The 20,263-nt window shown below is 39.9% G+C and overlaps 1 protein-coding gene across 12 annotated transcripts in view; it reads right to left on the bottom strand.

The window, feature by feature from the left end:
* LOC133416460 (neurexin-2-beta-like) overlaps positions 1 to 20,263 on the bottom strand; it is a 196,748-nt gene that overhangs the window by 14,108 nt on the left and 162,377 nt on the right. For all 12 annotated transcript variants that reach the window (XM_061703372.1, XM_061703379.1, XM_061703375.1 and 9 more), the window contains one exon: positions 9,872 to 10,053. In XM_061703372.1, the coding sequence (XP_061559356.1) occupies positions 9,872 to 10,053 (182 nt within the window). The remainder of the gene's footprint in view (positions 1 to 9,871; positions 10,054 to 20,263) is intronic.

Genomic DNA, 20,263 nt, shown 5'->3' with positions numbered 1-20,263 from the left:
CTCAGGTTGCCTGATGTGGATCACTCCTGACACAATCCTGCTGTTCCTCCTTTGCTTGACCAACTAACACACACACACACACGCACACACGCACACGCACACACACACACACACACACACACACACACTTCCCCCCTGTCTTCCTGCCTCTGCTACTGACAACCTTCTACAAAGGTCAAGGCTGTTTCCCAAGATAGCCTTTGGGGGGCACTGGTAGCAAAGAGTCTGTGTGCCTGTGTCCTGTGCACCCTCGGACTGCCATACAAGGTCAAACTTCTGATGGCAGTGCGATACACTGCACACTAATGTGCAGAAAAGAAACTGGTTGGGAAATATGTCCTAATTAGTCATAAAAAACTGTTGCTGGCAATAAAAAAAATGTTAAATATCGCTTTGAAATGTACATTTACACTCTACCACTGGGATGTTGATACCTTATCATGCGGATCTCATTACACTGTGCAGACGTACCTAAAACAGTGTCCAACGACTATATTTTGTTGCACATGAAACAACCCAGTGGTATGGTAACAGTTCATTAGAGAGGATTGTTGACAGGCAGAGACATGACTATAATAGGAATGTCAGTTGTGCACAGTTCCATGTCGTGCACATGATTAATAATCATTATAATAAGGAAGTTTCAGCCTGCATGTCTTTTGCCTTTCAGGCGGGTGGAATAAGATATGCGGTGGCTGCAGGGCTTTCTTCCAACTACAGCTACAGTATGGCACCTTCAACAAGACAGAGGAACTGTAGGCAAATCGGGTGGGTGTCGTGTTTTGTTGAAATGAAAATATGCTAGTCCTCTGTGGCACATCAAGAGTACAATATTTACTGGCTTTACAGACAAGGTGTACATATAGTATCTTAAACACTGCATCGCGCTTTCTATTTTGGAGTTTCCAGCTTTGATGTCACATCAGCGCAGTTCCTCCCGAGCTTATCCCATGATTTGTGCCATATTAGATCATTCCCCCTCCCTCATGCTCCTGAAAATTGAATGACTGGCTGGCTGAATATGTAGAAAGAAATATGTCTCTTCTTGCCTCCAAGGTAGTTGCTGCTTCTGCTGAGGCTGTGGTGTGATGTAAAAGCTGTCTTAAAAGCTTTGCTCACCTTCTAATCATATGTAAAATCCTACTGGAATCCTTTAGTATGTGAAATAATTATTCATGATGACATGTTTGATGTTACATATGAAAGTGTTAAGTGTGTTCAGAGACCTCCAACATCCCACTTTGTAAATTAAAAGCTTGAACTGACGACTTTGGGTTTAGTCCATATGAAGAAGCCTTCACAGTACAAGGCAGGTAGAAATATGCAGTATCAGAGGGCTATTCTAAGGTAATTTGCTCTGTCCAATTATGTGACATTAATATTCGCTGGGTATATGTCTAAAAGAAGATTAAACCCAAGTGTTTAATCCCCTTTGGGCATCCAATGAAATACGTGGAAAATCACAATTATATCCCTAACAAAAGACTTTTCTTATTTTACATGAGGGGACTTGTGTTCTTATCAGAATGTTGTATTATTATTATTGTATTAAAGTTTGAGAATCAGAAAATTATCGTCTTTTTCTGTTTGTTTTTAAATGTTTTTTTTCTTTGTTTTTAAATGCTTTTAATCATGTAAAGCACATTGAGTTACCTTGTGTATGAAATGCGCTATATAAATAAATTTGCTTTGCTTTGCTTAAACAACATGCCTCTCAAGTTGTACAATCATACATATTTCATGGAAGCTCAGCGTTCCTCATTGAACATCAAAGTATTTACTGTTTTTCTCTCTCTCGTTTCCAGCAATTAATCACTGCCATGTACGATATCTCACAATACCTCAGTGCACGTTTATTTTTTTCTTTGGCTTTTATCATTACTATTATGACTATTTTTTATTATGCCTTTATGACAGCTAAAAATGTTAAAATGTTACTTAAAACATTGCCAGTACAGTTAATAGAGGTATGGTGGCAATTTTTTTTTAATCATCATGGATTGGATTTCATGTGTTTCTTATGGCTCATAGTGGGATGTTAAAGGTCCAATTTGAACACTAACTTATGTTACCAACTATGCTTCAACAGAGCATCGCACGTTCCCAATTGAGTTTACAGTGTGCATCAAATCAAGTCGGTGATTTTGTTTTAAAGTCAATCTGAAATCTGCATTTTGCAATGCCATCTGAATAATGAACTATAATTAACATATCAGATTGACATAGACTATATCATGTCATCCTAGGAAAAACAGGCAATTTACTGATATTTAAAAAAGCGCAAAAGTGTGGTGGGATTATTCTGATTGTCGCTTGTGAGTTAGTTTGCAGCCACGATATGGTGACATAAACAACAATGATCTCTACACAATTCAAATCTCTCACCGCCTAACTGTGTGCGAAGTCAAATGGAAATAAAACCGAGACTGTAATGACTCAGAATAATTGACGGATTATCTTATTTTCGTTGAAACAGAATTGATTTGCCTAACATTAGCCTCAGGGCTGGATAGCGGGCCGCATAGTGGGAGTCAGCTGCTATTACCGGTTTACAACAGGGTTATTTACAACACAGATCTCCTCTTTAAGTGGGGTAAAAACAGGACTGTGTCTCATACATTACAATGTATGTATGTAACATGCCTTTTCTAACGTTGCTAAACGTTAAAGCTTACCTTCACTGAAGTGTTCAGGACAAACACGGATCTGGCCACAGTGAGATCAGCTCTGCTCATTCGTGAAAGCCACCATCTAAGTCCTTTCCTGACAAATGTTTAGTCTAATTAAATTATTTTAATTAACTAATTGGAACTGGTAAACGCTGAAATGAGACTTTGTCCTTCCCAGCTGTATTGTTGCAGCCTAACATTGCACAGTAATTCTCTTTTTTTTTTTTTATGTTGGCTATCAATCCAATTTCTTGATTCAAACACTCAATAAGCACCAGAAAAAAACAAAAAACAATGTGTTGACTTCTAACATGGCTGCCGCGGGTGTGTCCAGAGGTGTGTGTCATCACAGGAAACTATTACATGATTATTTTTCTGCTCCCCACCCTGCTTCTCTTCTACAAAGGGGAATCCCACAAGGAGACACAAATTCTCTGTACAAACACAGGTGACTGACATGCTATTACACATTAGAAAACCATATCGCACCCTCCAGCAATGCTGCCCTGTGCAGCTGCACATAATGCAGATGGCAGAAACTGGCACTGGGTACATAGATGGATGGATGGATGGATTATTACCCACCAGATGCAGCAGGCATATGCACAAACATGTTTAGGGGCAGGTGCTCAAGCCAAAAAAGGGCACCCATCACCAAAATTATTCATACTATGAAGAAAAAAACTACATATTTAACTTGTGTATGTATTTCTGCTAACCCCATAAACACAGTCAATAATACAACTATTAACAAAGGAGGTGACTATAGAAAAATGTCAGGTTTTTGTGATAAACAAAATTGAGACCACTATAAATCATTTTTCAACTTTCTTCCACTATTAGTTAACATATAACATGAATGACAATTTATTTTTTTAGAGAGGAGAAAAAATAAAATAAATAACTGAGACATCTTGGTTTCACAAGTGCATACACCCTCTTCTAAATGGGGATGTGGCTGTGTTCAGAATTTATAAAATCACAATGAAACTAGTTAAATGGGGGTTAGCACACACCTGCCACCATTTAAAGGGCCTCTGATTAACCCAAAATAAAATAAGATGGGTGGAAGCATATGTACAATTCTTTCAAGGACTCGAATAAATGCCCTTCAAATATCAAAACACTGAGTGGAATTGATGACAGAGAGAGTAAATTATTATTATGATTATTATTAATTTCTTTTTTCATCCAGGGCAAAGGGCAGGTGCTTGAGCACCACTTGGAGTCTATTTGTGCGCATGCCTGAGCTCCAGCAGCAGAAGCTGCAGGAGTATGGTCTTGAATGTCAAAAATGTAATCAATCAAGGGCAGACTTGTCTAGGACTGATCAGTTTGGGTATTTAATTCTAGTTTAAATGTTGGCTGATAACGTCAGTCTAGCCCCTAATAACATCTCCTAGGTTGGAGTAGATTGCCAAGGGCATTTTTCTTTTTCGCTTCACTCAGTCAGATTAAAAAACAAGTCCCAAAGGACCTTCCGAGTGCTGGCAAAGCAAAACTACCACACCCTTGTCCAGGCGACCAAAAGAGAGGTTTGTTGCTTTTGACATTCATTTGCTCCCATTTCGAGTCAAGAATCTACTTGAACCGGCCTATAGGAGGTGTGACATGAAAAGCTGCTTGATGTCTGCTGTTCGCGCTTCCACAAGGACCTCGGTTCTTGTGGCGAAGGACTGTGCTTGCATTTGCACTGAATGCATCACCTTGCCTGCAGCCTGCATATTGGCCTGGTGCTTATAATGATGTAAGGACCACAGCGCACACCATTGGACTATGACGTGTCCCTGCAACTAGAACACCTTTTAAATGATGCTGAGAGAGGGCTTATATAGAGTAGAAACCCCCTGACTATCTTTCTTAGTGGGAGTTTGCATCAGTGGTCGGGGCAATTTACAGCTGTTTGGTCTCTTGTATTCCCAATGGAACACTAAAATACTGTATCTCTTCATATTCAACATACAGCTGTGATAATATGGCTAACACGGGGGACCCGGTAAATAAAATCAATTTAAAGTGTTCTGACCAAGCAAAGCTCATTTCTCAGAGATGAAAGAAATTGAGTATTTCAAATTCCACATGCACAATTCTGTACACTATCACTGTATTGTCACTCTTTCTCCAGTGATCAAAGCAGTCTCGACATTCTAAAAAGTGAATTCTATCGGAAGGTATTATGTTACCAGTGCAACATGCATTTAAGATAAAAAAATTATGTCATTAGCTTTTCTGTAATAATCTTCAAGCATAGCAGCACACCTTCAGTTGTCTACCAAACTTTGGAAAGGACAATCCAAACACAAATACAGGGCAAGAGGTTGCTTGAGAAACGAGGAGGGCAAACCTTTTCTATCATCCCCTTCCGTTAAATGGAAAGGAAAGGAAAGGACATGTTGCTTAAGAACTGTATAAAAAAAAAAGGTTGTATGATGAAAATTCCCAAGGATCTTACAGGCGGCTGTGTAACGTGACATGTTCACACCCTCTGAATATACTTTTTAAAAAAATCACCTCTCATTATGTTTTATCTCACTAACACTCATGACCGAAGACAAGCAGCATTTTACATACAGGGTTTCAAAATGGTGTTTCTAGCCTGGGTTAGGATTTTAAACAAGCGTTAACATTTTAAATGAGTTTTTCAAGGCCAGTGCTATAAGGTTTGAAGTCCAGGTGTTGGTGTGTGTGTGTGTGTTGACCAATTTGAGACCCTAAAAGTGTCAGTGAATCAGTTCCTTTCTTCCTTCCCTTTTTCCTTCCCTTCTTACATACTTGCTTCTGTTCTTCATTTCTTTCCATTCTTCCCTAAATAAGTTTATTTAAAAAGTATATACAATGGTCCCCCCAATATTCACAGTTTGGCACAGGCAGATTCACCTCTTTGCAGATTTGCAGAAGTTATTTATTTATTTCTTTATTTTTGGGTGGTATTTCCATGCTTATTCAACATTTTATTTATCCCCCCCCAAATGCAATTTTAATGGCCACCAATTATTCGTGGATTTTGGCTATTCGCAGTCGGCCTGGTCCCTATCCCCCGCGAATAGCGTGGGTCCACTGTTCCCAACATTAACTCAATTCAGGAAAAAATATTCCTGACTGATGAATGTCTTGCTATATTGTTTGTATAGTATTTTAGATCTGAATTAGTATAATAAGAAATGTCAACTGGGCCAACAATATTCATACCCTGGCACAAATTCTCACAGTTAAAGTGAATTTGTAATAGTTGAATGCGTATCCTTTTTGCTGGAAATTACACGAGAAAATTACAAAACACTAGAGGAAGTTATTTAATAGATAATAATAAGAGAAATAGTCGATTTTTACCATAACCAGAATTACAAAATGTATTATTGCATTCACCAAATAAAATCTTCACTGACATCAAATGTGCCCGTAGGGAGTATGAGGTTTGGCTTAACCGTATCTCATATCATATGTTCCCTTCCCCATTTTCAACTATTTCTCCTGAATTGAGTGACTTTGACCAAAGCGACTCGAGCAATGTGGGATATGAGTGCTATCTATTGTATCAGAGTGCTTTGCGAGAGGAACCCCATACTCCGTGAACTCCTTCGCTGTCTAAGCATTTAATAATGTGTCAACGTGTCAAAGTGTCTGAGTGCAGTAGTTGGCAGCTGCAAGAAGAAGAAGAAAAAAAAGACACAATCTCTAAGTGTTGCATATACAGTAGCTGAGGAGAAAGAATTGATCTCGTAGGGAAAAAAAAGTGTCATATGTTTCTGAAACATTCAATGGAGAACCACAGTCGAATGCCCTTTATGGTACAATATTTGCGTCTTAGAAATTGGTGGCATAAAACAGCGACCGTCTGAGTATGAAGGGGATTTGATAAAAGCATCCGGTATTAAAATATGCACTGGACTGAGAGCCACATTAAGCAGCTGTGTTTTTAATTATTACACCACTCGTAGACATTTGACAGCTCTCTCCTTTGGTTTTCATCACGCCACATCTGTCCTGCGGCTACGTACTAAAAAGGCTGATTTCCCTCCGGAACAGACACACTTGATGACAGCTGCTGAGGTGTCGCTTGTTTCGACAACAGACACGATACTTTATCACGAGAAAAACCTTGTTGCTTTCTTGTGGTCATGTGTGGTCGTTTTCGCAGTTATGATAACGGTTTATCAGACAGCGGTAATATTGATATTGGAATTAGACTTTACACCAATTTTATCGGCCTGATCGGTATCGGCCGATAATTAGCATTTCATGCTGATCGGCTTTAATGTCATAATTTGCCAATCCGATCAATGACGTCATTGATCGGCTCTGCAAAAGACATTTACTCCACGTCGCCATCGTGCACAGTATATTGGAATCCAAAAGCTAGTTTATTTTTAGCCTTGTCGCGTGTCTTTTGACGTAGTACTGTAAATATCTGACGGCCAATAAAGTTATTAAAAAAAAAAACCGAAAAGACATCACGTCAGAGACAGACAACACTTTGCGCCCGGATCAGACTACAAGACAAATTTGCTCTTTCACGATTGCACTATGTCAGACTACTGCAATAAAATCTTGTATTCCGATACCAACCGCATCCCGTTTTTTACGATCATTGGGCTTTATCTTGTCAAATGCGACCGGATACACTCGTTACCGTGGCGATGACAACAAGCGTCGTGCATCGCGCCGACTGTATTATAAAGACAAAATGGGGAAAAATGTGTGTGGGTGGTCACCAGTGCTCAGGACAGGAGAGGCTGTTTGTTTACGGCTTGCTTGAGGTATGGTCACGTACATTTAATACGATACGGCTCGCAAGCACTAACGGTTGTACGTAAACATGCCGCCGTTCTGTCGAATCGTGCTCTAAAGTTTCGGTGTGGATGAAGCAATTTAATGACAATAAAGTAATTTAATTACATTAAGTTAGCACATGTTGTAATTGGTTTGACCTGACTGATTAGAATGCACGATCTGACTAGAGCAGTGATTTCCAACCTTTATAGAGCCAAGGAACAGATTTTACAATTGAAAAATCTCATCGCTCTCATTTTGGGTCGTGTCGTTTGTTCTGTTCATGACACTGCCATCTAATAGAAGACCATTCATTTGTTCTGTCTGTCACTATGCCTCACTGGCATAAAAAGATGAACAAAGATACATTATTTATTGTAAATATAATTTTTTGAGCAATTAAGTACACAAGTATATACAGTAAATGAACAGGTCATTTAAATAGACACATTGCTCCTTGTTGTGATCAGATCGGTGATCGGCCCCAAAAATCCTGATCATGTAAAGCCTAATTTGAATGCTGCTGTATCGATATGTACTACGCATTCCTAGTTTCCATGGTTTTTATGCTGGTGTGTTAGAAGGGTTATGGAAACAGTACAGTTTCTTTATGAGGGTAGGGTGTGGCCTAGATAAATAGGCGGATGCAGGAATCTTCTTATTTTTTATTGTTTAACGAGTTGATTTGATCACTAGGCTGAATTTACACTGCATCGTTCAATGAGACAACTCCAGTGCTTTTGCTCTGCAGTGGCCCAATTCGGAGAGGTGTCGCAAATATAAAAAAAAAAAAAAGGAATCAGATATCCTTAGTTGAGAATCAAGCCTCTTCCAAATGTGAATAAAAATCCACTCCCAAAGTATACAGTAGTATGCAGTATACAGATCGAATTTAACCCGTCACTGAAATACAGACGCTACCCTACTTACAAAGAAGTTATGTTTCAGAAGGCTGTTTGCATCTTGAATTTTTTGTGAGTTGTTATTTTGCCATTTTTCTATTGAAGGCTTCCTTCTCAATTATTTCCTTAAGCCTGCTGGGAACTTTTCTGCTTCCTTTTATGTCAGCACTTACTGCCGCGCCAATAACTGACACGTGCAAGTTGGCATGACCCGCTGAAAAATGAATAAACTTACAAATCGTTTACCGATTGATGTTGTACGAATGTGGGGGATTGAGTCTGTTGTGGCAGTGGAGGAGGATGAGGAAGAAGAGGAAGAGGAGGAGGGAATGGAGAGCGCTGTCTCTTTTCCTGGTTGCTGCGTCCAAACATGGACACTTTTTCTTCACAGCGCTTGCCAAACAAAGTAGCTGGCTGGAGCCTCTCTTTTGTGGAGCCAGACCGATGCATGTTGTACAAACATGCCACGTCCGCCATCTTTTCGCCACATTCTAATTTCCTAATGATGGCAACCTTCATTTTACACTGAGATTGCTTGCTGGTTCCCCTGTAATGATCATCCATTGCCTTATGCTTGCTATTAGCCACGATGGATGGGCTAATTTGATCACAAAACACAAAACCACGGCGTAAGCGTATTATCAAACTACAGCTGTGGCGATGGCACAGCTTGGATTAGGCGGAGTAGACTTTTTGGCTGCCTGGCATAGGTTGTGCCAATTTGAACTAAAAAGCTAAATGTGGCAGGGCCCCGGGCGTTGGATTACATCTGGCAGGAAGGTCTAGATGTTGTTGGGCTGTCTTGGTTGACACGTGTACCATGGCGTGGACATCGGGGGCAGACCGCGGTGGTTGTCCACGAGCGCGGGGATCACACTTCTTAGCATCCTTGATAAAGGTCTATTCAGGGGTTACGGAGAGGAGGATCCGTCGGGAAGTCAAATCTCACATTCAGGAGGAGCAGCATTTATATAGAAATATACATGTCATTAAGTATTACACACTAAGTCCAAACTACATTAAGATTGCTGTAGGTAATTAAGAAGAATAAACGTGAATAGAATATATCTGGCAGCATTGTTTCGTCTTGGCATTTGACATTTGATTCAAGGACCAAAGATGAGCGTAGGCAAGGCTTTAGAATTTAGTTTTGTGTATATTCAATATTGCCATCTTTTTGTCTATTAAATTAATTGAGTAATAACACATTCTATTCCACTATGTCTTGTTTATATCAGGTGATAAATTCAGTCATTTATGATGGGCTCAGCTGACACACTGCACTGAATTATAAAATATCAGTGCTTAACAAGTTAGCTTCGTTTTCTTGGTGGAGACGATGGTTCACAGTTGTGTTTATTGAGAATCTAAAGGATATTTGGAAACTAAAACTGTCATTATAACTACAAACGTGTTCATATTCACATTGTGTTATGCTCCTCATTACTGCCACTGTAAAATGTTTCACAAGCAAGAATGGTGATGAATAAACGGGGCCTTGTGGCGAAAGAATCTTATTCAAGCACTTACTATGTGCAGCTGAAGATAGTCTCCGAGCCCGTGGGTGCTCTCCACGCGCACCAAAATGGCGTCCTTCTGCAGGCTGCTGAAGCCCACGGCGAGCCGGTCGGCCCGGGTGCTCGGCCGCTCGTTGGGGGCCCAGGTGAATGTGATGAGCGCGCCTCCTTTCCCGAAGATGTATGTGGTTCCAGCTGCAGGTGGGAAGAGAGACGTGTAAACAACACCATTTGTTTCCCCCAGCACGTTCCCTTTGGTTAGTTTGTTTCTTTCAGTCTGACATCCTTGAGGACAACAATTTGTACTCTGTGTTTTTCTTGCAACAACAGAAGGTGAGCTCCAGCAGGTGCATTAGCACATTCCAATTCACAAACTTGCCAGCCACAGCAGTAGGTACACCCGCTCAATCTACTGTGATCGGTATCGAAAAATAATAGATAATAATGATCTGTTTTGAGTCACTGATGGTGTAGTGGTACACTCGCCAGACTTTGGTGCGGGCAGCGTGGGATCAGTTCCCACTCAGTGACGGTGTGAATGTGAGTGCGAATGGTTGTCCGTGTCTATATGTGCCCTGCGACTGACTGGCGACCAGTTCAGGGTGTAGTCTGCCTGTTGCCCCGAAGTCAGCTGGGATAGGCTCCAGCGCCCCGCGACCCTAACCAGGATAAGCGGTGTTGACAATGACAATGGATCTGTTTTGATTGACACTGGAGAGCACGATGCAGTAGTGGTTAGCACTTCTGCCTCACAGTTCTGAGATTCAAGGTTTGAAAGTGTGTTTCATCCATCTGTGCATATATTATCCAGCAGGTGCAGGCCAAAGAAATGTTATTGCTCTGTACTCAGCAGGGTTTATTTGTTCTGACACATGTGGTGTTATTTTTTTCATTTACAGGTTGTGAGCAGTTGGCTTGGGTTCACGTTTACACATGTCGAATGTGTGATGGTTTTTAACACAATTTGGAGTTATGGTATTGAGAAAATCTTAGAAATGTGTGACAAGAGCAAGCATATTTTCTTTACTTGTAAAGTGTTAAGTTGCTACCAGCTTTTATTGTTTTAATTAGCTTTTTCACAGAGTAAAACAATAAATAGTAGGTTTCAACAGAAGTACTGTACTTAAGGTTGCATTTAGTTTAGGTTTAATATAGGCATCTCACAGGAACTTTACATTGTTGTAGGTATGCTACACAAAGTCGTAGGAATGGTTCTAAGGTACATGTCAAGTGTATCCAAATTTTGTCAGTTTACTTTAAGTGTCATCATCTGCCACAAACCAATGTAAAACATGACTGTCCTTTTTGTACCTCATATTCATTCATTCATTAATCTTCCGTACCGCTTATCCTATTATCCATGCAAAAATGCTACTGTCTTTATCTACCTCACTCATGCAACAATAGTATTGTTTGTGGTTCAGTTCTCTTTTTACTCTCTGTATTACCGGTTGAATTGACAATAAAGCATTCTTTCATCTTTTTTTTCACTTTTATCTGAAACATCGAGATAGTGTATATTATACATGTTGTTCTTTTCAGATTTGGAGATAGTTGGACAGCGATGCTACTGTATGTATGTGACTAATCCAATCATGGTGTAAAGGGAGGTCACAAGAAAATATTTAGTTTTTTTGTGTGTTCTTGTTATACAGTATTATAATAAGATGGAGACAGACAGAGATATAAATATCTCAAATATTATCACAGTGCTAAAAAGTTTAAAGATAATTAAATACTTTTTTACAGTTATTTTTCAGGAGGGTGGGAGTTGGCTGGCGATGGATGAGTGATGCACTTTTGGGAGAGCTTAGATTTGAGGAGCTGGCGGCAAACACGAAGTGACATGGATCTCCTCGCCATGGCAGTGTGATGTGAAAGCGGCGCTCCACAGAAACGACAATTACCTCTGATAGTACAGCCGAAATGCATGTTATTATGTTCTAGCTCTTAAAACAAGCATTTAGGTCTGTGGGATGGATATTTTTCAAACAGAGAACCAATGAAGCGAAGCGCGGGGAAACACTTGAGACCTAATTGAAGCCCCAATTCATAGCATGAAAGATTGAAGTAGCCTTCAGCACAGTGTAATGGCAAGTTGCTACAAAGGTTTCTTATTGATAGCAGCTAACTGTTGCCTGATACTTAAAGACCTCCAAAGGCATGACAGTGACTATGTGCTGACTTTGAATTTAATTAAAGGGCAGGTTCTCACACTGTGTGGGTTTTTTTCTTACCACATTAATCTTAATTAATATCACGGATTTGCAGGCAAATGTGCGTCTGCGACATTAGATACATGATGGAGTCGCAGTAAGTGAGCTTTATGGCTTTCTTTCTTGGACTGAATGTAATCTACATGTGGCCTCACTCTGCCCTCCTTTCTATTCAGTGAAATCACTTTTAACTTTTTTTTCCACTTCAGCTGGCTTTGAATTATTCACACATCCTCACATTCCTTCTGGGGCAAGTACATAATTACTCACTACAATGTGGATGAAAAACTTGAGTTTCACTTCACTTCAATTCAGAGCAGCAAAATAATCATCTCAATTTAATACCTTAATGTTATAATAATAATTAAAAACACACAAGTCCATCAAATTTAACGTTGTATTGTCAATGTTGTATTTGGCCACAAAAATAATAATATATATAGCGGTAATAATTACAAAACCATGAATGATATTACTTAAATAAAATGGTTTCGTAAAATAATAAACTACTAGGAAATCTACATATTCAGGCATTTTTTTTATTAATTAAGGTAGCGTGAAGCCTCTGTGGCCGACTGGTTAGCACATCTGCCTCACAGTTCTGGGGACTGGGGTTCAAAGCTTGTGTGGAGTTTGCATGTTCTCCCCGTGCCTGGGTGGGTTTTCTCCTGGCAGTCCGGTTTCCTCCCACATCCCCAAAAAATGCGTGGTAGGTTGATTGAAGACTCTAAATTGCCCGTAGGTGTGAATGTGAGTGCGAATGGTTCTTTGTTTCTATGTGCCCTGTAATTGGCTGGCGACCGGTTCAGGGTGTACCCGCCTCCTGCCCGAAGATAGCTGGGATAGGCTCCAGCAGCCTGCGACCCTAGTGAGGATAAGCGGTAAAGAAAATGGATGGATGGATGGATGAAGCCTCTGAAGTCAAATGCCGCTGAAGCTGTACAATTCATAATTCGACCAAAAGTGTTTTAAAAAGTTGCCTTTAAAGTTGCACAAAACTTTGGAGTTCAACAAATAAGATGTCGCCATACATGTCGCAAGATGTCAAGGTCATCTTACTTAAAAACTGACTGTACAGTTAATAAAGTTTTTATAATACCATTTGATGATGGAACGAATTACAGTGTTCCCTCGCCACTTCGCGCTTCACGTTTTGCGGCTTCAGTGCTTCGCGAGTTTTTCCAAAATATTCATAAAAAAAAAAAAAAAATGAAAAAATACAGCCATATCAGCAGCCATATTGCGGAAAGACGCATTGTTTCATGTTGATGCAGAAGAGAGGTTTCCCTGCATGCCAAAAACAAAAGATGAGTTGACTCAGAGGCTTTGTACATGCCTGTACTGTACATGCCACAGGCACTCATACAAGACGCGTGATTGGTTCCCGGCGCGACATCGACCAATAAGAGCACAAGTGGATTTATCCCGTGAGCTGATTGGCTGCGCATCATCGCAGCCTCACCCAGGATCTTCCCGTCTTGTGTCTCGCCAGTCTCGTCCACGCTGTTGACTGTCTCGCATACTGTATCTTAGTGTTGTGTTCGTGATAACTTTTTTTGTTTAAGCGATAACTTTTTTTGATTAGTTAAGCCCTTACAATGCCGCCTAAGCTCTTTGCCCCTGCAAAAGCTTCCTCCGGGGCACCCAAGAGGAGGAAGAAGATGATGACCATCAGCGAAAAAGTGAAACTTTTAGATATGATCAAAGAGGGCAGAAGTTCTGCATCTGTGGCACGCCATTATGGCGTGAATGAATCTACAGTGCGGTACATCAAGAAAGAGGAAGCAAACATCCGCAAAACTGCTTCAATAAGGAAGCGAAACGTGTGGTAACTCCACGTACTAAGAGACGGGGTTATGTCCTTGTACAGGGGAATTTTGACGCAAAAGAAAAAACAAAGACAACAACTACCCGTCACCATGTTTTTCTCCAAGGTAAAACCCCAGCTACACCATCAGCGCCTCCAGCAGAAGAGTCTCCGAGTGAACCTAAAGCCTCTACGAGTCAAGTGATAGCCTCTCCTCTGCCACCAACGCAAGCCTCTTTGCCTCTCTCAGAAGGCAATGTTGATGAATGTTCATTACTGTATAAGGTTTTATAATTAAAGATTTCAGTAAATATGTGTACTGTTGTAATCTTTGTCTCAAATATGTAAAGTATAAATACTGTTTACAAATTTTAAAGATTTTGGTACCCACATACACGAAAATTCGTAGGGGGGGTGGGGTGGGGGGGGCAAATCCTACTTTGCGGTTTTTCATCTTTCGCAGGGTTTCTGGTCCTCATTAACTACGAAAAACGAGGGATCACTGTATTGGGAATGGATGAATATTTAGTATACATTTGCTTTTGTCATCCTTAAATACTATACTACTTTTATGGGCAGCACGAATACATAATAAAACTGTTTTCTAGTGGTGCCAGGAATAGAAAAGGTTTAAAACCACACACAGACACCACTGGAAGGTTGACATCGGTTAATTTTTTAAAGCCAAAGTCATTCTTACAACTCTAAATAATTTTTTGGTTCATTCATAGGGAAATAAGCAACCCTAAAGACCGAATTCCAAAATCCTCAAGGTCATATTTAAGAAGTAACCATCAGTCTGGAACAAAGTCTGTAAGTCTTTCATGCCTACTGCATTTTAAAAACCTTATCGTTGAAAAGCATCTGTGTTTGACTTGATTCATGAAAGACACACATTTACAGTTTGGCTTATTGAAGTACTAAATCCAGTGAGACGACAAGTCACTTGCAAGTTGAACGGTTAGCAGAAAATATCAATCTTACAATATAAAAGCATAACCCAGCAAATGTATTGCTTATTGTCACAACAACTCCACAGTAAATGACTAGCAACCCCCGTCATGCATTGGAACAAATTTGAATGCATGCGCACAATAAGTGGTATTGAGAAAGGATGGATGGATATGACAATTGCAGAGGAGCACTTGTACAGTGTTGATATTGATGGCACATTGTAATGCTATTGTTCATATAAAATTTGAAAACAACACCTTAATCACTTTCATTCACGCCCATTTTAAGTGATGAATCGACGAGCAGAGACAGTAATTCCTAACTTAACATGAAAAGCTTTACATGACTCCCTCCTGCCTGGTTGTTGTGTCTCCTTTTGTCAAGTCTCCATCTGCAGTAGACATTAATCAAATCAAACCAATGCTCAACAAATTTTGATAAAGACAATTACTACAAAAGTCATGTTTCTCTTATATGACGCATCTCCCCTTGCTCTTTGTGTGTCTCTCTCTCACTGCCGTCAACGCCACAGATTTTCATCTCTCAAGGCTAAATAATACGAGCTTCAAGAGCAGCGCACCCATTTGAGAATGTTACAAGCAAAACGTACACTGTATTTGCGTATTTAAAACTCATGACACTACTATTTTGGTGTATATTCCAAATAATAATAACAAAGTAGAAGTCATCAACAATGCATCCCACTGGAAATCAACTAGATTCTTTCACAGTTCATAAGTGACGAAAAGAAAGCACACAATGAACACAATAAAACGTTACTGTACCTAGTGGAGATTTCTATTAATTACAGATTCAGTAATAAAATATCCATCCATCCATTTTCTATACTGCTTATCCTAATTAAGGGTCCTGAGTGAGCTTGAACCCATCCCAGCCGAATTTGGGTAAGAGGCTGGGTAGACCAATTCCAACCCCAATTCCAATGAAGTTGGGACGTTGTGCTAAACATAAATAAAAACAGAATACAATGATTTGCAAATCATGTTCAACCTATTTTTAATTGAATACACTACAAAGACAAGATATTGAATGTTCAAACTGATCAACTTTATTGTTTTTTGCAAATAATCATTAATTTAGAATTTTATGGCTGCAACACGTTCCAAAAAAGCTGGGACAGGTGGCAAAAAAGACTGAAAAAGTTGAGGAATGCTCATCAAACACCTGTTTGGAACATCCCACGGGTGAACAGGCTAATTGGGTACAGGTGGGTGACAAGATTGGGTATAAAAGGAGCTTCCCTGAATTGCTCAGTCATTCACAAGCAAAGATGGGGCGAGGTTCACCTCTTTGTGAGCAAGTGCGTGAGAAAATAGTCGAACAGTTTAAGGACACTGTTCCACAATGTACAATTGCAAGGAATTTCGGGATTTCATCATCTACGGTCCATAATATCATCCAAAGGTTCAGAGAATCTGCAGAAATCACTGCATGTAAGCGGCAAGGTTGAAAACCAACATTGAATACCCGTGACCTTCGATCCCTCAGGCAGCACTGAATCAAAAACAGACATCAATGTGTAAAGGACATCACCACATGGACTCAGGAACACTTCAGAAAACCAATATCGGTAAATACAGTTTAGCGCTACATCCGTAAGTGCAACATGAAACTCTACTATGCAAAGCAAAAGCCATTTATCAACAACACCCAGAAACGCTGCCGACTCCTCTGGGCCCGAGCTCATCTAAGATGGACTGATGAAAAGTGGAAAAGTGTTCTGTGGTCCGACGTGTCCACATTTCAAATTGTTTTTGGAAATTGTGGACGTCGTGTCCTCCGGGCCAAAGAGGAAAAGAACCATCCGGACTGTTATGGACGCAAAGTTCAAAAGCCAGTATCTGTGATGGTATGGGGCTGTTAGTGCCAATGGCATGGGTAACTTACACATCTGTGAAGGCACCATTAATGCTGAAAGGTACATGCAGGTTTTGGAGAAACATATGCTGCCATCCAAGCAACGTCTTTTTCATGGACGCCCCTGTTTATTTCAGCAAGACAATGCCAAACCACATTCTGCACGTTACAACAGCGTTGCTTCGTAGTAAAAGAGTGCAAATACTAGACTGGCCTGCCTGCAGTCCAGACCTGTCTCCCATTGAAAATGTGTGGCGCATTATGAAGCGTGAAATACGACAACGGAGACCCCGGACTGTTGAACAGCTGAAGCTGTACATCAAACAAGAATGGGAAAGAATTCCACATACAAAGCTTCAACAATTAGTGTCGTCAGTTCCCAAACGTTTATTGAATGTTGTTAAAACAAAAGGTGATGTAACACAGTGGTAAACATGACCGTGTCCCAGCTATTTTGGAACATGTTGCAACCATTAAATTCTAAGTTAATGATTATTTGCTAAAAACAATCAAGTTGATCAGTTTGGACTTAAATATCTTGTCTTTGTAGTGTATTCAATTAAATCCAGATTGAACATGATTTGCAAATCATTGTATTCTGTTTTTATTTATGTTTAACACAACGTCCCAACTTCATTGGAATTGGGGTTGTACTATTAGGAAAAACGCATAAATGTAAACATCCATCCATCCATCCACCCATTTACATTATCGCTTATCCTAACTAGGGTCGCGGATTGCTGGAGCCTATTAGAAAAAACACACAAAAGTAAACATATTCCAAACAAAAATGTGACACCTCTGTTACACAAAATCAATTTCTATTATAGTGGTCCCGAGTGATCAATAATGGTTAGCGAAATTAAAATTAAAATTCCAAGTTTGCCTCCACTATAGTCATTTCAAAATGGAGCAAAACCGAGGCCATATTATGACAATTTGTAATTGCTTGGATACAAATAGTTGGGTCTCTGAAGTGCTATCACCAATCAAGAGTGAAATTAAACAACACAGTAAATCAGTTGCTGTCTATTTCTGAAAATGCATCTTTGAACGAGCTGTTTGGCACTTCTGCCCCACTGTTACATAATAGTGTGTTTTTATGACGTGTCCTTTAAACACGTTAATGGGCAATTACATCCGACTGCAATGCACTCGAGACGAGTTAAGTCAAACAAAACATGGCTTTTATACAGTGCTGGCTTCCTCAAAATTATGAGAGCAATCTATTTATTTTCTATAACTCAGTAATATGCTTGTTTGCCTCTTCCACTAACAGTTCCAATTCCATCACTTCAAACTTCATTTTTCACTTGGAGTGCTCTCCCAAATGTGCATGGTGAAAACCACTAGTGCAAGGAACGTGCATAGCCACATACCCACTAGTTGGTGCTCAAGTACTTGCCCTTTTGCCCTGGATGAAGGGAGTGCCCTTTTTTGTTGCAGACACACAAAATTACCCTGTGTGTCACGAATCCCACCCAAAGTGTTTTGATATCTTATGGGCATATATTTGAGTCTTTGGGAGAATTATACAGTACATATGATATGATATATGACAATAATACTTTGGATTTTTTTGGTACCCTTCAGCCAACTAATACCTTTGAACATTGAGATGCCTCTGATGCTGCGGAAGCTCTGTGCAGACCATGGCATGGGTTGTAAAATGTGACTACAAAATGTCAGGAAAAGCCAACTTAGCCCACTTTATGGCAGCTGTTTATTTGTACTCCCAATCAGTAAAATATTGCATTTTTTTCAAATTAGTTGTACAAGGTATATGTTAACTAATAGCGAAAAAAGGTTTTAAAATGATTTATCTTGGTAAAATTTATTTTAGATCACAAAAACACAGCTCAATATCATACAGTACATTTAATAATCAGCATCCCTGGGGAGAATGTTTTTTATTTAATTTTGTTATCCATCCATCCATTTTCTGAGCCGCTTCTCCTCACTAGGGTCGCGGGCGTACTGGAGCCAATCCCAGCTGTCATCGGGCAGGAGGCGGGGTACACCCTGAACTGGTTGCCAGCCAATCGCAGGGCACATACAAACAAACAACCATTCGCACTCACAGTCACACCTACGGGCAATTTAGAGTCTCTAATTAATAATTTTGTTATTTTACTTTTAATTTTTATATCACATTTTAAGATAAATATTGATTATTAACTGCTTTTAGATCATACAATATACAGTGGGTACGGAAAGTATTCAGACCCCCTTAAACTTTCCACTCTTTGTTATATAGCAGCTATTTGCTAAAATAATTTAAGTTAATTTTATTTCCGCCCTAATGTACACACAGCAGCCCATATTGACAGAAAAAAACGGAATTGTTCAAATTCTTGCAGATTTATTAAAAAATAAAAACTGAAATATCATACAGCCATAAGTATTCTGACCCTTTGCTGTGACACTCATATATTTAACACGGGTGCTGTCCATTTCTTCTTCATTTTCTTCTGATCATCCTTGAGATGGTTCTACACCTTCATTGAAGTCCAATTGTGGTAAGGCACAGATCTGGCCAAGGTTACAAAAAAATTTCTGATGCACTTAAGGTTCCTAAGAGCACAGTGGCCTCCATAATCCTTAAATGGAAGATGTTTGAGATGACCAGAACCCTTCCTAGAGCTGGCCGTCCGGCCAAACTGAGCAATCGAGGGAGAAGAACCTTGGTGAGAGAGCTAAAGAAGAACCCAAAGATCACTGTGGCTGAGCTCCAGAGATGCAGCCTCTCCTCAGTGCAAGACACATGTAAGCCCGCATGAAGTTTGCTAAACAACAGCTGAAGGACTCCAAGATGGTGAGAAATAAGATTCTCTGGTCTGATGAGACCAAGATAGAACTTTTTGGCCTTATTTCTAAGCGGTATGTGTGGAGAAAACCAGGCACTGCTCATCACCTGTCCAATACAGTCCCAACAGTGAAGCATGGTGGTGGCAGTATCATGCTGTGGGAGTGTTTTTCAGCTGCAGGGACAGGACGACTGGTATCAATCCAAGGAAAGATGAATGTGGCCAAGTACAGGGATATCCTGGACGAAAACCTTCTCCAGAGTGATCAGAACCTCAGACTTGGCCGAAGGTTCACCTTCAAAAAAGACAATGAGCTAAAATACTGAAGGAGTGGCTTCAGAACAACTCAGTGACTTTTTTTAAATAGCCCAGCCAGAGCCCTGACTTCAACCCAATTGAGCATCTCTGGAGAGACCTGAAAATGGCTGTCCACCAACATTCACCATCCAACCTGACAGAACTGGAGAGGATCTGCAAGGAGGAATGGCAGAAGATCCCCAAATCCAGGTGTGAAAAACTTGTTGCATCATTCCCAAATAGTCTCATGGCTGTATTAGCTCTAAAGGGTGCTACTACTAAATACTGAGCATAGCGTCTGAATACATATGGCTGTGTGATATTTCAGTTTTTCTCATTTAATAAATCTGCAAAAATTTAAACAAGTCTGTTTTTTTTCTGTCGATATGTGGTGCTGTGTGTACATTAATAAGAAAAAAAAACAAAAAACTTAAATGATTACAGCA

This window comes from Phycodurus eques, chromosome 17 (genome assembly GCF_024500275.1).
Source record: "Phycodurus eques isolate BA_2022a chromosome 17, UOR_Pequ_1.1, whole genome shotgun sequence".
In the NCBI taxonomy this organism is placed as follows: domain Eukaryota; kingdom Metazoa; phylum Chordata; class Actinopteri; order Syngnathiformes; family Syngnathidae; genus Phycodurus; species Phycodurus eques.
This window is presented reverse-complemented; position numbering and strand designations above follow the sequence as displayed.